Source organism: Phocoena sinus, chromosome 10 (genome assembly GCF_008692025.1).
Source record: "Phocoena sinus isolate mPhoSin1 chromosome 10, mPhoSin1.pri, whole genome shotgun sequence".
Taxonomy (NCBI): domain Eukaryota; kingdom Metazoa; phylum Chordata; class Mammalia; order Artiodactyla; family Phocoenidae; genus Phocoena; species Phocoena sinus.
Genome location: NC_045772.1, coordinates 5,764,572 through 5,789,364, shown reverse-complemented (window position 1 = coordinate 5,789,364; position 24,793 = coordinate 5,764,572). Strand labels below are relative to the sequence as shown.

The window sequence follows — 24,793 nt, the reverse complement described above, 5'->3', positions numbered from 1 at the left end:
CTTTGATACAGATAATAAAGGTTTGTTTAAAAAAGAGTCTTGGGACTTCCCTGGTGGTGCAGTGGTTAAGAATCCGCCTGCCAGTGCAGGGGACATGGGGTCGATTCCTGGTTGGGGAAGATCCCACAGGCCACGCAGCAATTAAATCCGTGCGCCACAACTACTGAGCCTGCGTGCCGCCAGTAGAGCCTGCAAGCAGCTCACAACTACTGAGCCCGCGCGCCTAGAGCCCGTGCTCCGCGACGAAGAGTAGCCCCCATTCACCACAACTAGAGAAAGCCCGCGCACAGCAACGAAGATCCAGTGAAGCCAAAACATAAATAAATTAATTAAAATTAATAAAAAATAATAAAATAAAATTTTAAAGTTCAAAGAAAAATAAATTTAAAAATATTAAAGAGTCTTTTAAGAGTTGCGAGAATCCCCAACCACCCCCTCATTCAGCAGCATATACTCTCTGTCCTTGACCTCACCCCCAAAGGATATTTGTATAAAAAAGAGGATTAGAGATAAATATACCAACGTGTTAACACTGTTTGTCCCTAGGGCTGACTTTAATTCTCTCCTTCAAAATGACTGGTATATTCCTAAGCATGTAAAATGGACACAGATTACTTCTACAAATATTAGCTTAAACCATATGAAACTGTCAATATTCAATCATTTAGGACTCTAAAAATGGTGATTTCATATGATTCAACCTAATAGAAAAAATAATTTTTTAAAAATGGGGCTTGAAATTAAAAAATTTCAAGATCAATAAAAGTATTCCTATCCTTTGAGCCCAGTTATTTTATTTCTTGGATTCTTTCTTTAGGAAGAAGGTCCAAAATGTGTACATAGACTTGCATACAAAGTGTTCATGGCCCAGCAAATTACAGTGGCGAAAGCTGGAAAAAACCCAAAATGCTTAAAAATAAGGAGTTGATGGAATGTTATGCAGACATTTTAACTCATGTTTGGAAGAACTTTAAGTGACTTGGTGGAATTTAATGTTAAAGGAGAAACAGCAACATACATGATTATATCTAAAATGTTATCTCCACTATGTAAAAACACGCATTACGTCTGTACACTCACGTTCATGGCGGCATTATTCACAGTACTGTAGCTAAAACGTGGAGGCAACCCAAGTGTTCACTGGATAGGATAGATATAGATGTATCCATAGATCAATGGATACACGAAACATGGTCTATCCATACAGTAGAGTATTATGAGACTTAAAAAGGAAGGACGTTCTGACCGTGCTACAAGAGGATAAACCCTGAAGACATTACGCTCAGTAAAATAAGCCAGACGCAAAAGGACAAGTACCGCAGGTTTCACTCGTCTGAGGCGCCGGGAGTCGTCAAATTCCTAGAGAAAGTAGAACTGGCGTGCCAGGGGCTGGGGGAGGGGGGTTGGGGAGTTAGTGTTTAATGGGGACAGGGTTTCAGTTTTGCAAGACGAAGAGCATTCTGCAGGTGGAGGGTGGTGATGATTACACAGCAACGTGAATGGATCTCATGCCACTGAGCTCTGCATTAACTTAAAAAGGGTTAAGATGGCAAACTTTATGGTTTGGGGGTAAATGCATTAAAAATAGACGAAGAAGCTCTCCGAGGCAGCGTGGCCCTTGGGAAGAAGACAGCTCTGAAGCTGAACTGCCTGGCGTCCACTCCAGCTGCGGAGGCGGGTACCTGACTTTGGGACCCACGTGTTCCACCTGTATCCCCTCCCTCATCCGGGCAGCAAACCAGGTGAGCAAATGCCAGGGGGAGGGCCCAGAGCTCAGCAGGTCTCACTAAACCGTATGGGGGTTGTTCCTGTCATCACACCATCGTCACAGGGTTAAACGACTATCTTCTTTTTTTTACACTTTCCTGTATTTTCCAAATTTTTCACAATATGTATTTCTTTTAAAATCAGAAAAAAAGTATAATTCACATAAAAATAGTGACAGTCGCCACAGACAAAGAGAAAAGAGAAGTCACAGACCAGGAGAAGACACTTGCAACGCCCATACCAACAAAGGAGTGGAATCCTTTCAGGCAGTTCTCAGACGAGGGAGCCTGGATGGCTGATAACATCTGAAAGCCTTGGCAGAAATGAAACTCCCGATAACACCAAGGGCTCCGGGATGCGGCGCGTCAGCAGCCCTCCCACATGGTTGGCGGGAGTGTGCGCTGACTGACAGGTGCAGCCACCGTGGCGGTGTCTGTGGAGCTCAACTTGCGCCCCCCGCCCCCTCCCGCAGCCGTTCCACGCAGGGTGACCCCGAGTGTGCAAAGGACACAGTCACAGAAGGCTGACCGTGCCCTGCTCGTAACGGAGAAAACCGCAAACCGCCTGTATGCCATTAGCAGGAGGACGACGACTGAATGGAGTTTGTTCATTCAATAGAATATATTCATTGATCATTTAATTGGCTAACTTTATGGCAGCTTGAGCGAGTGAACTAAAGCCAATGTAACAACATGGACCAATCTTAAATTCATGATATTAAGCAAGAAAAACACAAGTGCCGAAGACAGAATTTGATACAATGTCATATATATAAAGTTTTGAAACAGGCAACAAAATAGTATATTTTGTTAGGAAATGGCATCTAAATGGCACTCACACACCCCAGAGGAGATGGCACAGCCTTCAGAGACCTGGAGTCGGGAGCCAGGCTTCTGGGGCCACAAACCAGCTCTACTGCCCACCTTCGGGGTGACTGTGGGCAATGACTTGATGTGTGTGCCCCAGTCCTCGTCTATAAGATGGGATATTACTAGCATGTGCCTCGAAGTGATAGCAAAAGAATTAGACCAGTTAATATCTATATAGGACTAAGAACGGTGCCTTGCCCTCAGGAAGCATTATATTGAGTTTGCTGCTGTTATTATTACTACAACGAGTCTCAGACCTTAAAAACGCTCATGCCATTTGCTCTAGCCATCTCATTTCCAAGAATGTATCCCAGATCAAGGATTTATGAACTCGGGTGTTCACTATATACAAAAGTGTGCAGTTGGAAATGACCCCAGTGTCCAGCTACAGGAGGACAGTTAAATACACTTCAGCACAAGCCTGTTGTGACTTAGCTGTTGCACTATTTTTGGATTTTTCATATTTGTTTTCATCTCCCTTTCCATGGCGGCAGGTACACCTGTGTGTCCATTCTCACTCAGCACAGAATGGCGACCAAAGAAATCCAAGTTGGCTGAAGCCAGATTGTAATTGCCGCTAATGATGTAGGTCCATTTACATTTAGAAATGGAGAAACAGCCTAAGAAGGAACAGTTCGTGCTGCCAGAGAAGTGGTCCCGGGAAGGAACGAGAGCCCTGTGGTCAGCCACCCACCCTCCTCCAGGAAGCCCTCTTAGACTTCCCCCAGGACTCTACTAACTCCACGATTACCCCTACCTCAGGCTTGGCTGACACATGGCCCAGGGCCTGACACATAGTGGGTCCTCAACAAATGTCTCCCAAGTGGGTCCCAATTCCCCCATTGCTGGTTCAGGGCCTGACGTGTAGTGGCCTCACTTCTCTCGACACTAGGTCATCTACAGGGATCTAAGATTCTTAGAACTCATTAAAACAACCAGACAAAAGCAGGCTCTCCTAAACTTCTTTGAAAATAAACAAAATAATAGAATAGGATAACTTTCTAATGAATTAAAGGATACATATTTACCTTCTAACACTACGTAGAATTTATATCAATTTTTCATTTAGAATGAGCTAATTAACTGAGGTGATGGCCAATTTATCTGTTGTGGTTTTAATCAATTATCTATTTTGCAAACACTATCTTTAGCCCATTTTCAAAAAGAAATGCTTATGTGCTGCATACATTCTTACCTCCTCAAGGTAACCGTTGAAGTTCTGGAGAAAATATTTCCAATTTATATAGGGGGTGAGATGAATTCTTAGTTTTCTCAAAAGATAATGATACTGGGTATCTGTTAGTTTGTAACAGAAATCCTTAAGAACTTGTCCAAAATCCGAAGCCTTTACAAGCCCAGTGTCCTCTTTATCCAGTGCAGAAAATGCCTACAATTAAAAAAAAAAGGCAGATGTTACAGTTAAGTGAATATTTCAAAAATATTTTTCTTAAGTATTGCTTTTCTGAATGCAAATGAAATCAAGTGAACGTGAGTCCCCTGCAGATTCTAAATTACTAAATAAACGCACGAGGACTGAAGACAGACAGGTAGGATGTACACCCCGTCTGAGAGTTGACGTGTCGTTGAGGAAACTCGCCTTAGTCCCTCCTCTTTGGATACGAAGACGAAGAGGTGTGAAAGAGGAGCCCCGGTCCTCGCAAGTCCCGAGGAGGCTCTGAGGCACGAAGGCACTTGCCCGAGGTCTCTGCATCATTAAATTTTAGCTCCCCAATGAATCACCTGTGAGTGAGAAGCTCAGGCGCTACCCCACTGCGTCCAGGTGTGGGGCAGGGGTCTCACGATAGGAGTCTGATGTGGGAAGCGGCCAGGAGGAGGAGTGAGGGACTGCCCCATCCCACCCACACCCCAGGGCATGAACACCGAGGCTCTGTCCTTTACGGTGGGGGAGACCCCCCTCCTGCCCGCGCCTGTGCAGAGAGGCTGGGGCAGCCGGCGCCAGCCCAGCAGTAAAGCAGTCAAACCGAAGTGCAAACATTTGCTATAAAAAGAAAGCACATTTTTTCCCATCTGTTGAAACAAAATCATTCATTTCTATTGCACTAGAAAATCCACATCGAGGGGTAAGTTAAGATCTTAGTTTTTTAAGAAAGAATTTAACGTGCTTGCAGACCCAAGCCCAAATTCCCTTGCGGTTAATTCTCACCAGGACTAACTGGGCACACCCCATCCGTCCACAAGGTGTTATACAGGTAACCAAGTTAACCTTAATACTGTCTGGCTTCAAGCTTTCATTTAGCCTGTGTAGATACGACACAGCCAGGTACAGTGGAAAACCTCTGGCTGCACAGCCAGGTGGTAGACTCTGAACCCTGGCTGCGTCGCCCACCATAAACCCTTAACCTCTCTGAGCTTAACTTCATCGGTATAAAAAGAGGGACAACAGAACTCGTGTCGGTCCAAGTTTTACTATGGCAACCTGAAGATGCACCTGTCCAGGTACCCGGTGCACAGTGGATCTCGGCATATGTTCAGGAGAATGGCGGTCAACATGAAGGGAGCTGACCGAGCATTCTGTTCTGAGGGCGTTAGAAGGTGCTGCGGTGCCGCAAGGCTCAGTGGACCTAAGGGCTGAGCTGGGGTCTGGCTCACTGTGGCCACGGGACCTGCACTTCCCTGGGGCTGTGTGGCTTCCCCGTGTGTCAATCCAGCCTGACAAGCCACGAGGTGGGTGGAAGAATCAAATATGCCAAGGCTTAGGGATCTATAAAACTCTACATAAATATAAGGTATTGTTGTGTCATTTCAGAAACAAGACGCTGCATTGAGACGTGTCTCCAGTGACACAAGGAGCTGCATCCTGTGTCCGGTACCCTTTCTGACAGCCATCCTCAGACATCGTCATTCCCTCCTCGCCCCGCTGCCCCAAGCGCTCTCCCCCTCCAGGCCACCTGCCAGTCTCTTGGCCAGAGAATCTCACTCTCTCGCTTAAAACCTCGTCTCCTAAGGAGTATTTCTCAGAAGTGAGAACCGTGGTTCCTCCCACGGGTTCCATGGACCTCAGTTTGAGAAACATCCCGATAGATGTGACGTGGTGCCACCCTAAACCGGAACGGGGCAGAGCCATCCTGCGAATGGATTTATTTGGCCTGCACGGTGCTTTTGACAAATCTGAAGTACGTGCTGACATTTAGAAGTCAGGAGGCTTCATAGCTTCTCAGGAAAAATACAAAGATCTAGCAGAGCTGGGACCATTTTTCAGCTCGGCAGCAGTCGGGAGGGGCTGGGGAGGAGCTGCGCTCTGGACAGGGCTGTGCCTCTGGCCTGCTGTGGCCGCGGCCTGGCCCCTTCATCACTTTTGTACTTCTGGTCCCTGTGCCCATCTGAGTTTGCGGTCCTCACGCGGTGACCACTGGGCCAGGACAACCTGGTGTCGAAAGGGGTACAGATGGTCTTTCTAGATGGCCCGCAATGTGTTCATACTAATTTTTCTTTGATCTTTAGATAGTCATTAAAATAAAGACACAGATGTGCTAAATCCTCACAGAGAATTCCTGCATGCAAACAATGTCTGCTGTCGGGAGGAAGGCCACGCTCACCGGCATTCCGGAACGTTCACGAGCTGGCTGGGCTGCCCTGCCTTTCTCCTTGTCTCCCACTGAACCTTGGACTGCAGGGCCCAGCTTGCCTCCCGGTGCTGAGAGGACGCAGGCCTTCAGCGAGGTGGGCCTCGGTGTCGGCGTGGGGCTGAGGGTCTGCATGTGGCAGACACAGAGGCAACCCTGCTGGGACTGTGCTGTCTGGACAGCACGCGCCCAGCATCACCCGGGAGGCCCTGCGTTCACCATCTCATTAGGCTGCAAGGCCTGCCCTCTGCACACAGCGTCTCTCTTCCCATGGCTGCTGCAGGGGAAACTCATGTGGGGACCCGCAAAGGGGACCAGCACCCGGTGGGGAGCGCGGCCCGAGCACTGTCTTCCAAGGATGGGCCCCGCAGTGCCATGCCTACGTACACCGGGTCTCGGCACGCCCCCCCCCGGGGTCACACAGACGTCAGCCTAAATGTCAGTGTACTCGGGGGACCCCGTTCTTACACCCCCTGCCCTGGGCTCCCAGTCATGGTGAGGCTTTGTGCCACCGCCTGGCCCCGGCCAACATCTTCAAGGCCACCTGGTGTCACTCATTCCCCACTGGCCCGGGCTCCCCTGAGGCCTCTGTCCTCTGCCCTCTGCCCAGAACCCCTTGCCCTCACTGCAGACCCAGCCTTTGCTAAACACCGAGCACTTTCGTCTCACAGAACACATGCTGGGCATGCTCACGGTAGCTTTGTACAGAGCAAAAGCGGATACACGTTTGCTCCAGTGAACAATCCGTTCTCGACCAACCATCGAGTTCTGATGCCCCAAGGAGAGTGGCGAGAGGTGGAGGGGCCCAGGATGAGGGGCAGGACTGAGAGCTGGTTTTAGGAATTGGCGTGAACCCCAGAACTTCAGTTTCCACAGTAAAAAGCACGTGCTTTCTCTCATACCGTTGACAAAGCCGGACTGGAGGAGGCAACGACCTCCTGGATGTTCTCCAGAACCTCCTCTGGACTTAGGGTCGCAAAATTGACCGGCACGCTCTCCTCTTTCTCTTGTGGCTGAGGTTTTGTCGGCTTGCTATTCTCCACTGCTCTCAAGAAGTCGAGGTAATTGATGGAATTACCATGCCAGCTGATTCCCCAACTTGTCCCAAAAGAAAGAAAACAATATATTAATTTAAAAAATCATCACTTATTCATTCAACAAACATTTGCTGAGCACAGAACAGTGTGGAGAACATGAATAATGTTGAGACACGGTTCCCTGGCCTGCAGGTGCACGCACACCAGTCAGCTATGCTATTAGACGAGCACACACGAAGACTGCAGTCTAAGGGCACAGGGGAAGGGCTATGACAGGAGAGAGTGCGGGGCCACTGCCGGCTGGGGGGGCCACAGACTGTCCTGCCCTGAAGCTCTGAGACTTGAAGGCTGGACGGTGGGCTCATGGGCTTGAAGAGCAGAGGATGGAGGAGGAGGCCTGGTTGAGGAATCTGGCCCCGTGGCAGGCGCAGATGAAGGTGCTTCGGCAGGGACGCGACATGTGCAGAGTCGGATCCTGGGGAGATGCATGTGATGGTGATGGCAGAGCTGGTCCGGGGGCAGGACTGTGGGGTCGGGGGGCGGGTAGGGGTGTGGTCATCGGGACCTTAGCTAACGAGGGCCTGCACTGCGAAATGGGAATCTGAAAATAAGGGAAGTACAATAAAGACAGCGAAAAGGAAAAGAGGAACTGAGTAAAATAGATGCTAAATCCTTTTTCAAGAATGGTTGAAACTATGCTGTCAAGCTGAAAGCACTCACAACATATTTTTACAAAACCTACATCGTTTAGGATTTTCTGTTAGAAATTCCATCTGGGTGTGTGTCTCTGTGTCTCAACAAGGACATCCACGCAGAAAAAGAGCACCCCGACACAGAAGAAAATACCTTTACCTTCTACAAGAATACATCGCGAGAGCAAATCCACGTTTCGTGAGAATATAGAGCATATTTACGAACCATGTAAGATAACTCAAAATAAAGCTTAATTGCATTCAAAGTTCACATCTCTGTAGCTTAGATTCCCTGAGGATTGCTGGCACCTTGACCCCTGAACTTTCTTTCAGCAGGATGGAGCGTGTGTCAAAGAACAGTTTGGAACGTCGGGAAGCCGGAGAGGAAGGTTTCCAGCGACTCGGGTATCTGCTCCTAAAGAGAACAAGCCAAGGGCTGTGCTTCTCCAGCCCACAGCTGCAGAGCTGCCGTCCACAGGCCCCGCGTTGCTGGCTTACACGACGGAGACACGGAGGAAAAGGATAATCAGCTCTATTTCATCAGCAGGATAAATTGCCAACTTGGTATTAAAATTTAGTAATAAAATCAAATGCATATGCTAATCTCAGTATTATTTAGAAAAGTCTATTTTGGATCTAGAAAAGAACAATCTACATATAATTATAAATAACAGAGATGTTTATCATCAAGAGGTCTTTGAGAAGAAACAAGCGGCTGAGCGATGGATCCTTATTAAGGTTTTGATTCGTAAAAAAGTTGATCACCCCACCGACAGGTGGACTACAGAAATTCCACAGCCCTTGTGTCGTTGCTTACAAAAGTATCAAGCCTAACTACGTTTTAACAAGACTCTCTTGTAATCATTTAGTTAATTATTTATCTGGTGCTATTTTTCCATGGTTTATTCACTGAATGCATTTGAATTCTTGTTCAGCTGGAAATAGATTTAGTGAGAGGAGACCATGTTTAAGGAAGAAAAGAACATACAGGCATTTGAGGATGAAACGGTCCTCTTTCCCCTATACACACATTCACACACACACTTAACACACACTCACATACACACTCATACACTTGCACACACTCACACATACACATACACACACACAGACAATGGAGCACTGTCCTTCAAAGCTTTACGGGAAAATGATTTTCTCCCTAGGAGTCTATGTTCAGGCGAGCTAACAATGTGTGTGAAGGAAAATAAAAAATAGTTTCAGACAAAGAACTGAGAAAATTTATTTCCTGTTCCCCCACTTTCTTAGGAGATTACTCCAGCAAAATAAGAATGTAAATTAATAAATAAAAAGATGTGGGATATAAGAAACAGGGGATCCAGCCCTGGAGAATAGTGGGGACAGCCCAGGACACTCTTGGGTGACAGACCTGGAATGGGAGAGTGGGGAGCGAGGCTCTAGGATGGAGGACAGCAGGAGAAAAATGGAGAGAACAGAAAGTGGTGCAGAATTCCGGGGAAAGCTGAAGGTTGACAATGTTGAACTTCACCCGAGCCCCGTGTTCAGAAAACAGCAACAGTTAAAGAGATCACCCTACTCTCTATGTCCTTGGAAGCAGCTCACAGTGAAGAACCGCCTTTCCCCAAAGGGCTTAGAAAAGATGCATGGGTACCCCCAGGTTTGCCTACAACAAGGTGGACACAGAGGCCCAGGGATAGTGCCACTGAGAAGAAAGCTAATTTTCATTCATTACCCGGACATTGAATATTATGAATTATGAATATGTACATAGTCATAATTATGAAATGCCGTTTAATGGTTTTTGAGTTTTATAATCAAGCAATGAACCAAGCAGAGAGAACCTGGTTGTGGCTGTAGGACATTTAGAAGTTAAATTTAACTAGCTCTTCCAAAGAAAAACTGTAGCTGACAAAAGATGGGACATGGAGAGGGAAAGTGATAGGAAGAGGGGGAGCTCTGACACTTGGAAGTGTCCCTTTCATCTTCACAATAAGACAGAAGCTGAACAAACTGAAAACCAATGGTTTTTCTTGGTCCCATCAGAAAATTGAGGTCACAGGGCAAAACGTCACCCCAAAATCTGGAGAGATGGGTGAACATAGAGAATTACAGCCAAGATCTGCTCTTCCTGGAGCAAAGGCCTTTGGAGCTGGCAGGAACACTTAAGTGGTAACTTGAGCAATGGTGGAGGCTGTGTGTGGACTAGTGTGAGGCTGAGAAACCCCTGGGGGCCCAGTCTTAGGGACTTTCATGGGCTTTACCGTCAAGAACCCCACTAGGTTATCACAGTGGAAATCTGAAGATGGTCTCCTCTTGGCTCTGGCCGGGGAAGGGGAATAATAATCCTAGGGAAATATGCCCAGAAGCTTCGGCGTAATAATTTTCCAAGGGAAAAGAATTTACCAGAGCCTTATCCCATCTGCGGGAAAGGCAGTGAGCCAACTTCAGCCCCCTCTAGACTTCCTGTCTCATCTGAGGGAGAAAAAAAAGCTAAGAAACATCTCTGAAGGTTGCAGCCCAGGGACTCAAGCCCACTGAAAGACTGAGATTTCATCATAAGAGAAGAGAATCTTTCCCCTCCCTCATCCCTTACCACCACATCAAGCCAGCTCCAGCATAACAACAGTGGGCTACAAAGGAAAGAGCTGCAAACACAGACTCTATTTAAGGAGGAGTTCCTAGGGAAGCCTAAGGAAACAGGAGGGACAAAAACAAGGACACTCTAGGAAATCCAAGCCCTTGGCACTGACAGCTACAGCAGCACTAAACACAGCCCACCTCCTGCCCAAATTAACATACAAGCTCACGTGAAACGCTTGCTTACCTCAGTTCCTATTACCCAGTGTGTCATGTCTGGCTTTCAACAACAATAAAGCTGCAAGGCATGCTAAAAGGCAAGAAGAAACACAGTCTGAAGGGACAGCAAAGCAAGCATGGGAACCAGTCTCAGACATGATGTAGTTTGGAATTATCAGACAGGGAATTTAAAATGACCAACTATGGGGCTTCCCTGGTGGCGCAGTGGTTGGGAGCCCGCCTGCCGATGCAGGGGACGTGGGTTCGTGCCCTGGTCCGGGAGGATCCCGCGTGCCGCGGAGTGGCTGGGCCCGTGGGCCCGTGGGCCGTGGCCGCTGGGCCTGCGCGTCTGGAGCCTGTGCTCCGGCAACGGGAGGGGCCACAGCGGTGAGAGGCCCGCATACCGCAAAAAAAAAAAAAAAAAAAAAAAAAAAACCAACTATGATTAAATTGTAAAGGAGTCCAATAGCAAAAGTGGACAACACATACAACAAATGGCTAATGTAAGCAGGGATGGATACTCCTTCTTAGGAATCAAAGGAAATCCTGGAAATGAAAAACAGCATTAACAGAAATGAAGAATGCGTTTTAATGGGCTCATCAGTAGACTGGACATGGGTAGGAAAAAATCAGTGAGCTTGAAGTATGTCAATAAGAAAATTCCTGAATTGAAATGCAAAGAGAAAAAAAGAGTGGAAAAAAAAAACCCCAGAGCAGAACATCCAAGAACTGTAGGACAGTTTCAAAAGTGGAACATACTCATAATTGGAATACCAGAAGGAGAAAAAGAAAGAATCAGAAAAAAACATTTGACGTAATAACAGCCAAGAATTTTCCAAAATTAATAATAGACACAAGGCACATTTCCAGGAAGCTCAGAGAACACCACGCAGAAAAATACCAAAAACTATACCCACTTATATCATACTCAAACTGCTGAAAATCAAAGACAAAGAGAAAATCTTGAAAGAAGCCAGAGAGGGGGGAAAGCATCGACAGAGGAAAAAAGATAAGAATTACATGGGGCTTCTCATCAGAAATCATGCAAGCAAGAAGAGAGTGGACTGAAATATTTAGAGTGTGGAAAGGAAAAAATCACCAACCTAGAATTCTATAACCAGTGAAATTATCCTCCAAAAGTGAAGGAGAAATAAATACCTTCTCCGACAAACAATCACTGAGGGAATTCGTCACCAACCACCCTGCCCTTCAAAACATGCTAGAACACATTCTTCTGAGAGAAGGAAAATCAGACAGGTCAGAAACGTGGATCTACCTGAAGGAAGAAAGAGCATAAGAGAAGGAATAAATGAAGGTAAAATAATATCTTTTATTCTTCTTATTCTTAGTTGATCTAATAGATCATTGTTCAAAGTAACAATAACAATGTATTGGGTGACTACAGCAAATGGAAAAGTGACATGAGTAAGAGCAATGTTACAGGGGGCAGGAGAGGATTCAGGGACACTTAGTTTGTCATAAGGCGCCTGCGCCTCCCGTGAAGTAGCAATGTGTTTAATGTGTTATTTGACAGTGGACTTAGGCTAGCTGTTCATGTGCACTGCAAACCCTAGAGCAACCGCTAACATTTTCTAAAGGGAGGGGAGGGGTGCTAGTATCATCACCTCACAAACAGAGGAACACAAGACCCATGCACTTAGTCACAGAGCTTCCAGCCAGCACAGCTAAGGGACACCACAAGTCAGAAACTGCATGCAAAAGCAGTCCGAGGAGGACCAGTCAACTCTGAGTTATTTGGGTTTAAAATTATAAGAGGATAGGACTTGCAGTTAAAGTGGCTTGAACACACATAACTAGCTCCGTTCCTTCTAAAGTGACAGAAGAAGGCGTTTTTAAAAGGCGTCAGACAGTGGTTCTTGGGATGCTCTAGTCCAGCAGCATCAGCATCACCCAGGGCCTCGTTGGAAATGCAGATTCCCAGGCCTGCTAAGTCAGAGAGCCCGAGGGAGGGGCCCAGCAAGCCCAGTTTCCGATGCTGGCTGGAGTTTGCAGAACACCAGCAGAAAACACGAAGGATGGAGAGAAAGTGGAAGAACACAACAGCTGCTGGGAATTTGATGGATGAGGGAGAACAGACACGTCAGATTCAAGAAATCTCCTCCTGGAACCAACAGAAGGAACACGGAAGGGTATCCGATACACCCTGCAAACCCTCAGAGCCTCCAGAAGTGGGCTCCAGGTACACCCAGACGTAGGAATGAAAGTGGGGTTAAAAGACAAAGATTGGCTAAAAGCCTGTGGGGGATGCAATTCGACCCTGTGCCCCTCCTCAGACTCCCCAGGCTGGGTGCCTGGCCCCCACCCGCCCACCACACACAGTGGAGGATCTGGAGGGGTGTCCTCTGCAGATGGTAAGTGTTTGTCACAGTTCAAAACAGGGAGGGTTCTTAATGAAAAGAGGGGAGTTAAGTGAAAGCTTTTATACTGACTCTATATTAGTTTCCTGTGACTCTATAACATGATGCCACGAAGTGGGTGGCTTTAAACAGCACACATCTATTCTCCTACTGCTCTGGCCACCAGAAGTTGGAAATCAGCTTCACTGGGCAGAAATCACGGTGTCAGCTGGGCTGTGCTCCCCCGAGAGGCTCTAGGGGATAATCTGTTCTTTGCCTCTTCCAGCTTCCGGTGGCCGCTGGCGATCCTTGGCTTGTGGCCACATTGCTCCAATTTCTCCTTCTGTGGTCACTTCTGGGTGAAATCTCTCCCTGACTCCCTCTTATAAGGACACTTGTGATCACACTGGGCCCACCCATATAACCAGGATCACCTCCCCTTCTCAAGTTCCTTAACTTCATCACATCCATAAAGTCTCTTTCCATATTAGGTGACATTCACAGGTTCCAGGAATTAGGACTTAAATATCTTTGGGGGCATTATTCAGCTTATGCTGACTGTTGAAACTTCCAGCCTTCTGTTCCCAGTCAGCTCCCAGAGTGCTGGCAGCTGGAGGCCAACAAGTCTTCTCTGGTTGGGTCGCCAGGTTTAGAAAAACAAAGAAACAAACAGAAGCCTAGAAGGATACTCAATTAAATTAGAATTTCAGATAAACAAAAATAATTTTTAGTATAAATATGTACCAAATATCGCATGGCACATACTTATACTAAAAAAAATATTGTTTATCTGGAATTCAAATTTAAATGGGCACTCTATGTCTTATCTGGCAACCCTAATCCCTGGGAAATCTGACCAGCCCCAAAGAAAAGTTTTAAATATTCTGACATTGGGAGTCTTCTTTGGCAGATTACCCTGCCAAAGCGGTTCAAACTGAAGTTGACTAGCTCTCCCCATCTGTGCAGAACTTTTAATCTATCTGTTAGTATCTCATTCTTAATAGGAGCATATTTTTGAGGAAAATGTCTAACATTGAAGAGAGCAGAAAAAAGCAACACTGAGGAGAGACTTCTCAAGTGAAGAAAACTTTAAAAAAATCTATTCTTAATATCTTCAGAGACATGAACTAGTATATCCATGAAACAAGAACAGGACGCTAAAGAAAAGGAAAATTCTGAGAATAAAAACAAGCTCTGGCAATTTAAAATATGATAAGTATGATTAGCAGAGACAAAAATCTCAAAAGAAGGGTTGCGAACTAAAACTGAGGAGGTCTCCCAGAAGGTGGAGCAAGAAGAAAAAGAGATGGAGGACGGGGAAGGTTTAAAATATAAGGAGACACTCTGGGTGGCTCACTAATCAGTAACAACAGGAGGCTCAGAAAGAAACAAACAGGAGAGGAACTCTTTAATGAAGTAAATCAAGAAAATTTCTGAGAGTTGAAGAACGTGAAAAGGGACGTCCAAGAAGACGAAGCTGACAGATCAGCTGAGGTGTCTGAACATACTGGAAAGAGATTTCACAAGCTGGGGTGGGTTGGGGGTTTAATTAGTGATAAGAACTACATGGAAACTGAGCAAACAGAAAGAATTATTATTAACTCCAGGGCAAACAGCATGTTCTATGGGAAAAGAAAAGAGATCAGCTAGTCACAGTAACAGAAAGCCTGAATATTGAACTATACCAAACTGTGACACAGCAATATGGGGGGACAACGGGGTAAGTTTGCGCGTGTCTCCACGGGGTGGTGGGGGCTGCGGGGTGAGGTGGTTGGTGGTTATGCGATGGGTGAAAAAGAGTTAAATCTGCATCTTCCTGGTAGGAAGTTGATAGTCACTGCCTAGAAGTGAAAGATCAAGAAGTAGCTGTATAAGTTTGTCACTTAGAACTACTGAGTTAAGTACCAAAAGATACGAATTAAAGCACTGGAAGTTATAGGCTCTGGGGAGGAGATGGGGAGGATAGCAGGGCAGGGGGCTGCTGTTTTTAATAAGCCTTGCAGGGCGACTTGACTCCTGCCCAAGTGCATGAATAACGTGGGTGAAATGAAAATAATGTTAAAAAAGGATGACCATGCTGCTGAGGCACACCAGGAAAAGCCATGGATTTGTCAAGTTGCTTTCTTTTTGCTTTGAGTTGACTGAAACCCATTAGAACGCAGCCCAGCCAGAGGAGCATTTGAAGATTCATTCTTTCTTTTCTTTAATGGAGATCCCATTGGTTTATAGTATTATATAAGTTCTATGAGTACCACACTACAGTTTTACTTCTGTACACAGATAGAGACTGAGTTTTTGGTGGCACAGAGGTTATTTCAATGCCGAAAGGCTGTTGGAGTGGACGGGGAAGGAAGAAATTCACGAAAGCAATGTGGCAACCTGATTTTCAGTGCTGTAAGAAACGTATTGCCTCATCGTAGAAAACCTGGTTAGAAGATCGGCCAGCTCCTCTGCCTTCAGAGGACAGCCGCACTCCTGCAGCAACTTCTGCATCTTGCATAAGGATGTGCAGCCATTTTTGGATGTATCTAGTTTGATGCGTGCTTTGCTGATATCTCGATTGAGGTCCTTAAGCTTATCCCTGAAAGAGAATGCATTTGAGACTCACACTAAAACCAGGAAAACAAATAATTTCTTTAAAGCAAGAGTTCCATGATCATTCTAATGTGATGATTTGACGCTTCGTCTGACAATGAATTTTGAAGATGCTCTGCAGCCTTGATGTAACATTTACATTGAAAGGTATTCTGGAAAAAAATAATCATTTTTATCATTACCATTTTATTATTATTATCATTAGCAAAACTACGTTAGAGAAATTACAACCTTGTCTTTTTACTAGAGTGGGTGCTTTAAAAATGGAGCCAAACATTAAAAAATACAGTGATATTACAGACACGGGAAATACACCTCCACCCTCTTGATGCAGACTCGTTGAGCACCTATCACGTGCCAGGTACTGCTCTAGGTGTCAGGATACACCTAGTGAATGAGAGAGGCCTCCCTAGAAGAATTTACATTCTTCCTGGGGCAAGGCCAACGATAAACAGGAGACAACAGTGCCCTGCACAGTGGGTCAGGGATTAGCTGAGCACCCACAAGCGGGGCTGAGAATGCCCATGGTAGGGGGCGCTGCAATTCCCAGTAGGGGGTGCAGGGGGACCTCACTGGGGAAGGTGACACTTGAGCAGAGATGGCAGGGAGGTCAAGGACCCAGTGGGGATTTACCCCTGGAAGACCTCTCTGGGCCCAGGGACAGCCAGCGCCAAGGCCCTGAGGCAGGAATGCAGGAGCGGGAACCAAGGAGGGCAGAGAGTCTGGTCAGTGAGCTCTGAGGGGGGCGGGGGTCCAGGTCCTTTGTCCTTAAGAAGCACAGCCCATAATTTGCGTGTCTCAGTTGGGAAACCAGAAGCTGTGCTGTCTTTATGTACCTTCTCCCATTTATTTTTCTCAACAGCCCTACAAGGGAGGAGGGTAATTATCATCCCCGTCTTATAGGAAGAAGACAGTGCCGGCCTGTGCGGTGTCGGGGCTCAGCCAGCTCTCTCCTGCTGGGACAGAGACAGCGTCCGGCTTTAACTCCTGATCGTGCTCGAGGGCTGATTTTCTTAGGAATGTGTTCAAGTTTCTGATTCAGTCTTTCAGGGAAATTCTTCCCAGACTTAAAAAAAATTATTGATAAGGGAATAAAAAAGTTGGACATTTTTAGGAATAAACAGTCTTACACCTGACCTACAGGGGATGGATTATATTCCATAAACTCGCTCATCCAGGTCCCAGGAAGCTCTTCCTACCACACTGAGCACTGCGTCCGTCTGACTTGAGCTCGGCTGTGAGGTTCCTACTCAGGGAAAAGGATATGCCAGAAACTCCAAACACGAACTCTTTGCTGGTAATTGTCTACCACCTCCGATATGTATTTGTGGATACATATCCACAAACTGTTCCTTGAGTGTGCCTGGAAAAAATAATCCATAGCAACAGAGAAGTCAGAAATCAGAAGAGGGGAAGCTGAGGGAATACTTGGGGGGAGAGGGAGGCTTGGACCCTGAAGCTACGTGGGTCACCGTCTCCCTCCCCTGCTGGCCTCCGGGTCCGAGCTGGCTGCTGTGAGTCTTCGAGAAGCTGATACAAATGAGCTGCAGTAACTGTCCGGGGAATGTATCCCAAGGGCAGCAACACCCTGGATTCCCTCACAGGTGTACTTTGAATTCTGTCCCATCCTACAACATGATTACTCGTGATCACAACTATTATATTCCACTTAATCCTTCAAAATGAAAGCAAATGAAGGTATAAAAAAAATCAAAACTTTTTTTGAGATACATATTTTTAGAAAATTGAGGCGTTCAGTATTTCTTGGACTGGTTTCCAGGCAGTAATTATTTCTCTCGCAGGGTAAATATGTGCTCAGAATAAGTGAGGATTCGGAGCTCTGATCACGCCACACTGCCAGGCAGAACCCGCGTCAGCCCACACAGTGTCTGGTCCCTGGTCTGGACAACGAGACGGAAGCCCGAAGAGGGCAGTGGCACGGCCGGTGGACGGCCGCAGAGCCCCTCACACACAGTCTGGCCGGCACGCTGGAGAGAACTGGAGAGAACCCTGTGCAGCCCGGCTGGGTTTGCTCCTGTGTCTCGCAATTTGCATTTGAGAACAGGCGGCTGAGCTTCCGCCGCTAGTTCACTATTGCTGGTCTGACTCTGGAAAATAAATAGGGGTTCAGAAAAGGATTCTTCTGAATTTTTAAAATGTATTCAGGCCATTTCAAACAAAATTAAACCTCTTAGATTTAAGAGGCAGACATAAAATTTCAGTCACTTGAATGAACACGACTCCTGTTTCTTAATCTTATCAAAGCTTCAGTATAAATGAGGAGGGTAAAAGTCCTGGAAACACTGCATCTGATGGGTTATCTGGAAGACCCACTGACACCGAAATTGAAAAGTGGGCCATCCTGAAGGGGAAAGTGACTTGACAATTTCGCGATCTGACATCTTTGAGGAAACAGAAGCCGGTCATGAATTTTTACGCATCGGGCTTGATTTCTTTGGTAAGGGAGCGTGATGGTGGGAGGGGACCGGGTGAGTGTGAATCAGTTTTCGGAGCCTGATGATCTGAAACGCTTCGTCCAGTGGCACGTAGTTCTTCCAGCTACAGATCCACGATCGCACAACAAACAGAAACAAGAAGAGAAAGACCATGCGGACGATGCTGAGGATGTGAGATCCCTCCCAGAGCCTCGTTACTCACAAGTAGCAGGAGAGAGGGAAGGGAAGACACGTGTGGGTGATGAGGCCAGCCCTGTCTGGGAAAGATAAATTCCACTTTTTTGTTACTTTTATGGCATATTTGATATTTATACCAATCTTGCGCATATTTTTACTGGAAATTTCACCAACTCCATTCTCTGCCTTCGGGCTTTATAACTCAGTAACTTAGACGTAATTCAGGGGTGTGTTCCAACTGCCCTTCTCTTAAACCCCATTCAGCCGTTACATTTCATCCCTGTGTCCTTGGAGTGCTTCTTTCCTCTGGGGATTCTTTAGCAACAGCTCATTCACTCATTCAGAGATGATGGGGACAGAGAGGTGAAGTGACAGACAGGAGATGGACAGACACGCAGATGAGAATGCCAGGGAGGTAAGCCTCTGGAGCAGGGGGCAGGGTCCCAGGCCTGGGGAGTGCTGATGGGTGGCCACCCAGGACCGAGACTGATTGAGAAAGTCTGTCCCATCCCTTTAGGGTCACATCAAATGCGGCAAAATTTTCTCCTATGTTCCTTTTTTTTGAGGCATAATTGACATATAACATATTAGTTTCAGGTATACAACATAATGATTTGATATCCGTATACACTGTAGGATGTATAGTTACCGTCCATCACCATCCATAGGATGAGAACTTTTAAGATTTACCTTCTTAGCGACTTTCAAATACGCAGTACAGTATTACTAACGATAGTCACCTTGCTGTACATCACATCCCCAGGACCTATTTCTATCATAATGGAAGTTGTGCTTTTTGACCCACTTTGGCATCCCACGCTACCCTCACCTCTGGCAACTGCCAATCTGTTTTCTGTATCTATGAGCTTGGGTTTTTGTTTTTTTTTTAAAGATTCCACATATAAGTGAGATCATATGGTTTTTGTCTTTCTTTGTCTGACTTATTTCACTTGGCATAATGCCCTCAAGGTCCAGCTGTGTTATCACAAATGGCAATATTTCATTCTTTTTTATGGCCGAATAATATTCCATTGTATATGTATGTACCACATTTTCTTTATCCATTGTTTTAGAATTTTAAAATATGGCATTAGTGACTAGTTTCATCAGTGACTATTTTTAAACTTTGAAAGGAATCACATGCAGTCCCACCATCCAAATACAACACGATACCTTCTGTACAGCATCTTGTGGACAGGCACGTACATTTGGTGTAGCTCCAATCATGGTACACAGACTGTTTATTTATTTATTTTGGCTACACCACAGGACACTTGGGATCTTAGTTCCCCAACCAGGGATCGAATCTGAGCCCCCTGCAGTGGAAGCGTGGAGTCCTAACCACTGGACCGGCAGGGAAGTCCCTATACAGACTGTTTAAAACTTCATTGCCAACTAGCCTTCTATCCCAGACATTCCCACAGTGTCTGAGGTGATGGTTGAAACTGGCATACACCATCTCATATTCCTTGGGGCCACGCTCTGTAAGCCAGGCCCTCATCTGGGATTGACAGGTGTCCTTTTCTTTCTTTTTTTTTTTGTGGTACGCGGGCCTCTCACTGCTGTGGCCCCTCCCACCACGGAGCACAGGCTCCGGACGCGCAGGCCCAGCGGCCACGGCCCACGGGCCCAGCCGCTCCACGGCATGCGGGATCCTCCAGGACTGGGGCACGAACCCGTGTCCCCTGCATTGGCAGGCGGACTCTCAACCGCTGCGCCACCAGGGAAGCCGACAGGTGTCCTTTTGTTGCTGCTGTTGAAAACACACTGCAAGTCATACCTTCTACCTGCTAAACTGCTGGCCTCTTCCGCATTATTTCTTTGGGATAAAGTCCCAAAGTTAAAGTTGTGCTAAGTTGAGTTAAAGAATGTGTCTGTCCGTTCATTCATTCGCTGGACAAATACTCACTGGGTGCCTACTAGGCATCAAGCACTGTTCTGAACCAGGTGGAGACAGGCATGTCCTCGTGGAACCTCCATTCTACTTGTCCAGGGGAGGGGCCAGGGGCTTAGGTTAGTAAACGCCTCAAAGGTTCAGTTCTCAAGGGTGACCTGAGAGTGTGACTGTGTAGGGTGGCGTAGGCTTATAGCTCTTTAACTCCTTTGTAGCTTTGTGACTTAGCGCCGATTTCTAGAATCTACAGCAGTGAATGAGTATTACAATTTCACGGCAGCTCTGCCAGCACTGGGAGGTACCACTTCAGAACAAACAGTGCTGCAAGGGTCAACGAGGAGCGGACGCCGGCCCCCGGGCCGTGTGCTCACAGACTCACCCGGCCGGCACAGCCCTCTCCGTGCTCTGCTCCTTCATCTCTTCTTGCACCTGCTGTGGCTTCGTGAAATGACCCATGAAGTTGAAATAATCCTCTGCGTAGGGCTGATGAATAGCCTCTGAACAGTTAACCCCCAATTTCTGTAAAACTTCTTGGTAAGTAATGTGCCCTCTTCCCTCGGTGTCATACCTTTAAAGACAAACAAACAAAACTCTCACCAGTGCGAGATGCTCAGGGCTTTAACACCATCTGCACTCCATCTGCCTGGCTCCTCACACCCCGTGTGCTCTGCAGGCCTGCAGCACCGGCCTCCCCGGGGGTCAGGAACGCAGGATCTTGAGCCTCACCCCAGACCTGAGCTGGACCTGCTCGTAACAAGACCCTCAGGCGATCCACAGGCTCATCGATCAACAGGAAGGTCACCTCACACAAGGTGATCTTGGACCACCCCAAGAGAGCAACCGGATTCATCCTCTGTCATTCTGTTAGAAATACGACTGTGACCACGGAAAATTAAAACCAACCCTTCCTTAATTCAACGGTCTTTTATTGAGCACCTACATGTAAGAGGAACTACGCTAAGGTTCAGAAGAAAATCCGTCAAAAAGCATATTCAGGGGCTTCCCTCGTGGTGCAGTGGTTGGGAGCCCACCTGCCGATGCAGGGGACACGGGTTCGTGTCCCGGTCCGGGAGGATCCCACATGCCGTGGAGCGGCTGGGCCCGTGAGCCATGGCCGCTGAGCCTGCGCGTCCAGAGCCTGTGCTCCGCAACGGGAGAGGCCACGGCGGTGACAGGCCGCGTACCCCCCCCCAAAAAAAAGCATATTCAATCTTAAAACTCAAATAAACGAATGCCACTTGATTCCAATTCCCCATTTTCTCTTTGAAGAGATGCCAATTACACACAACCAACGAGAGAGACTAGTAAGGAAAACAAGATAAGGATTATGTTATGTACCTTTTATGTCATTTTCTATTATTGGGATTTTTCTAAATTGTAATTCATTTTAAAAAAGGCATAATGGAGGGTTTTTATCTCCCAACATCATTCAAATAGAATAGAATTACTTCAATAAAAATTTTTAAGGCAAATTGCCAATTTTCTTTAAAGAAAAGAAGCATTTATTTTCACGGAAAGATCTCGGTCCTCCTCTAACCGATAAAAATGGCATTTCCGGCGGTGATTTTCCCAGATGAACTCAGCGTTCCGAGGGCTGAGGAGGTATTTGCACAATGTCTGGGGCTTCACGCTGCATCCGGCTGCTGTCGGTGCCTGCGGGACGGAGCCAGGCGCCCTGGGCTCTCCTGTGTGAAGCAGGGCCCCCTCTGCTCTCCGCCGCCGGCCAGATGCTGCAGGACCACACGCTGGCCGCCGCCCCAGCACCGGGTCCCCTGCGACCCTCCCAACTGAGTAACGACGAGGAGGACGGATTTATTTACCCGACTTTCCTGTCCTCAAGGGCTGGGGTGCTGGGTGGAGGACGAGGGGTGAGAAGTTCCCGAGGCCCCCCTGCCCACCCCTCCCCCTGCGGCCCCCCTGGGCCTCGCGTCTCACCTCCGCCTGCCTCCCAGCATCCAGGCCTGCTTTCATCAGGGACTCCTTCCTAGAAGGTGAGGAGAGTCCCCTCCTGCGACGGAGGGGCAGGGAGGGCAGCGATGTCTGAGACGCCAGCTCACCGGCCTCGAGTCGCTGGCCAGGTCCCGCCACCCACCCGGGCTCGGTTTCCTCGCCTGGGCTGCAGCACGGAGGGGGAGGGCGCTCTGAGACCTGCTGGCTGGAATCATGCCCCCAGTGCCGTCGTTGTTACTAAGGGTTTGGGAAGCCCTCCCAGACCTTTCCAGGCGTCCGCTATTAGTACGACCTTAGTGCCTGCAACCCCCAAAAGTACCATTCTACCTTTAGTCAGTGAATTTTCCTTCTAAAACAAAACAAAGCGACCCACCCACCAGAGGAAGCCCGAGGCTTGTGGTGGCTTTACGTGCCAGGCGGCACGAAGGGCCGGTGCCTCTAGCAAATGGCTTCTCCTACTGCTGGTGACGGGACAGCTGCAGGAAGGAGAGTCTAGTTCTCCATCAGTGCACCTGGGAAGGGGAGGGTTGCCATTTCTTGAGCTCCTAGGGCGATCCCAGGGCCGTGGGTCTTTCGCTGAGCTGCATCAGGCCCGTGACCAGCCTGATGCCACCAGAGTGCTGCTGTGATGCAACTCTATAAAGACACCCCTAGAAGAAAGCTCCCCAAGGGGGCTCCCCACCCCTACAGGGCGCTCCTGAGAGAACGTGCACAGACCACCCGCCTGACAAGCAAGGCCTGGCCAGCAGGGCGCCTCTTCTGGGACCTCCCTCTCGTCCTGAGGCAAAAGCACTGTGTCTCTGCCTCCCCTGGATCCCTGTAGCCTGTGGTGAGGGCCGGGGAGCGGGGTGAGTGCTGGTAGAGGCTGGGACCAGGGCCTGGTGTTTGCCGCTGCCATTCGCCACCCAAAGGCTCAACCACATCCCACCTCTGCTTCCCCCACTTCAGTCCGTGTCTTCCCTCCCTGCTTGACGGTGGGTTTCTCGAGGAGAGACCATGCCTCGTTTATCTTGATGGGCGAACCCACAGTTCCCAGCAACATGCCTCGCAAAACTTCCTTATCGATACCTGGCTGATGAGCAATGAACGTGAAGGGCACGTGTCCCTAAGGAAGGCCTGCCATCCCCGCAGGCAACGCTCACGAGATTCCCAACAACAAATTCTCAATCGTGACACTTGAACTGAATGGAAAGACACTTCTTAATTACTTCATTAATAAAGATCATAAACATTCTATTCGCATCTCCAAGGAACAGAAGACCAGATTGCACAACTGCACCTAAAATATTGTTATGAATATGAATAATAAGAGAGTTAATTCAGCTTCCATAACCTCACCCTTCATCAGATAATCCTTCGTGTCACATTTAAAAAAATCAACTTGCCTGTAACGGTTGAATTTTAAAAGGGTTCGGCAACAGATGTGCCACGAAAAATGTGCACATAAACAGAGGACCCATAAAAACTCGCATTTGCATATGGCAATGGCCACTAATTTATGATATAATCAGATTACTCTGCCCATCTATTGTACACACAGCAATTTGGTTGTACACATGATCTGAATATGTTCACATCGATTGCTGTGCTGTGAAAGTCTTACCCTTTCATGCTCAGTTTAGCAGTTGATTCTTACATAAATGACAGAAGAATCTTCCAGCATCACTGACCCCAGATTCAGAGGGTCTGGTGCAAGCCCCACTGACGACCCAGGCCTGCAGCAGAGGGAGACGTGGTCCTTACGCAGCTTGGACAGAGGGATTCTCTCGGGGACCATCTGTGAGGGTGGTCCGATGGCTCAGAGAGCTGCCCTTCAGAGCACACAATGTCCAGCTGCCTAAGGGGGCAGTGCCCAATGGCACATTCAGCCAGTCCTGGTGGAGCCACAGATGAGACACTATGGGCTCCATCCCCAACCAGGGCCACAATCCCGCCCTTATGCTCCCCAATAAGCGGCGGTCTGGCCTTGGATGAAGCCACGCCAGAGATGGGAAACCCGCTCCTTCAGGGACTGCCCAGTGTAGTTCTAGACGACGTTAGTCACGAAGGTGTCCTTTATGCGGAGCTAAGGGCCTGTCCAGCTAGTCCCTCCTTCACGCGCAGCTCTTCTAACTCATCCCCGACCATCACGTCCCATTCGATCCTCTCTTTTCTGAACTGTTCCTTCAAACTTTTCAAATCCTTTCCCACCCAGAGGCTCTCCTGGTCCAGGTGTTCAACCAGCATGGCACAGGGTAGGTTCTCTCTAGACACTGCCTTGGTTGAGGCAACAGAGATGACCCAGCTTCACGTTAACCGAGAGTCATATGTCTTCCCGTGGGCCGATGCACATGACACAGGGACTTTTTAATAGTCTTTGCCTTTTATATTGGAATACTAACATACAACTTACCTACCCAAACAAGAAATGTGCATAAATTGGGCATTAATTATCTCCCGAACATTCTGCCAGGTCTGCGCGATCAGCTGGTCGCACACGACCGGCATCTATACGCAAGTTTCCCAGGCTGCCGCTGTCCTACCTGAGTCGTCTGTGCATTTTTGTAATACACTGGCTTCATAGTTTTTCAGCAAAGTTTGTTTTAGATCTAAAATAGCGGAGTTCTACCCAATGAAACGAGGCTACAGAAGGGGCTCAGG

The 24,793-nt window shown here is 47.5% G+C and overlaps 1 protein-coding gene across 1 annotated transcript in view; it reads right to left on the bottom strand.

Annotated features, from left to right (window-relative positions):
* The window catches only part of EFCAB6 (EF-hand calcium binding domain 6), a 219,918-nt gene that overhangs the window by 34,766 nt on the left and 160,359 nt on the right, over window positions 1-24,793 (bottom strand). The window contains 4 exon segments of the mRNA XM_032645421.1: window positions 3,832-4,023; window positions 7,123-7,318; window positions 15,507-15,662; window positions 20,583-20,771. Of these exon segments, the coding sequence (XP_032501312.1) occupies window positions 3,832-4,023; window positions 7,123-7,318; window positions 15,507-15,662; window positions 20,583-20,771 (733 nt within the window).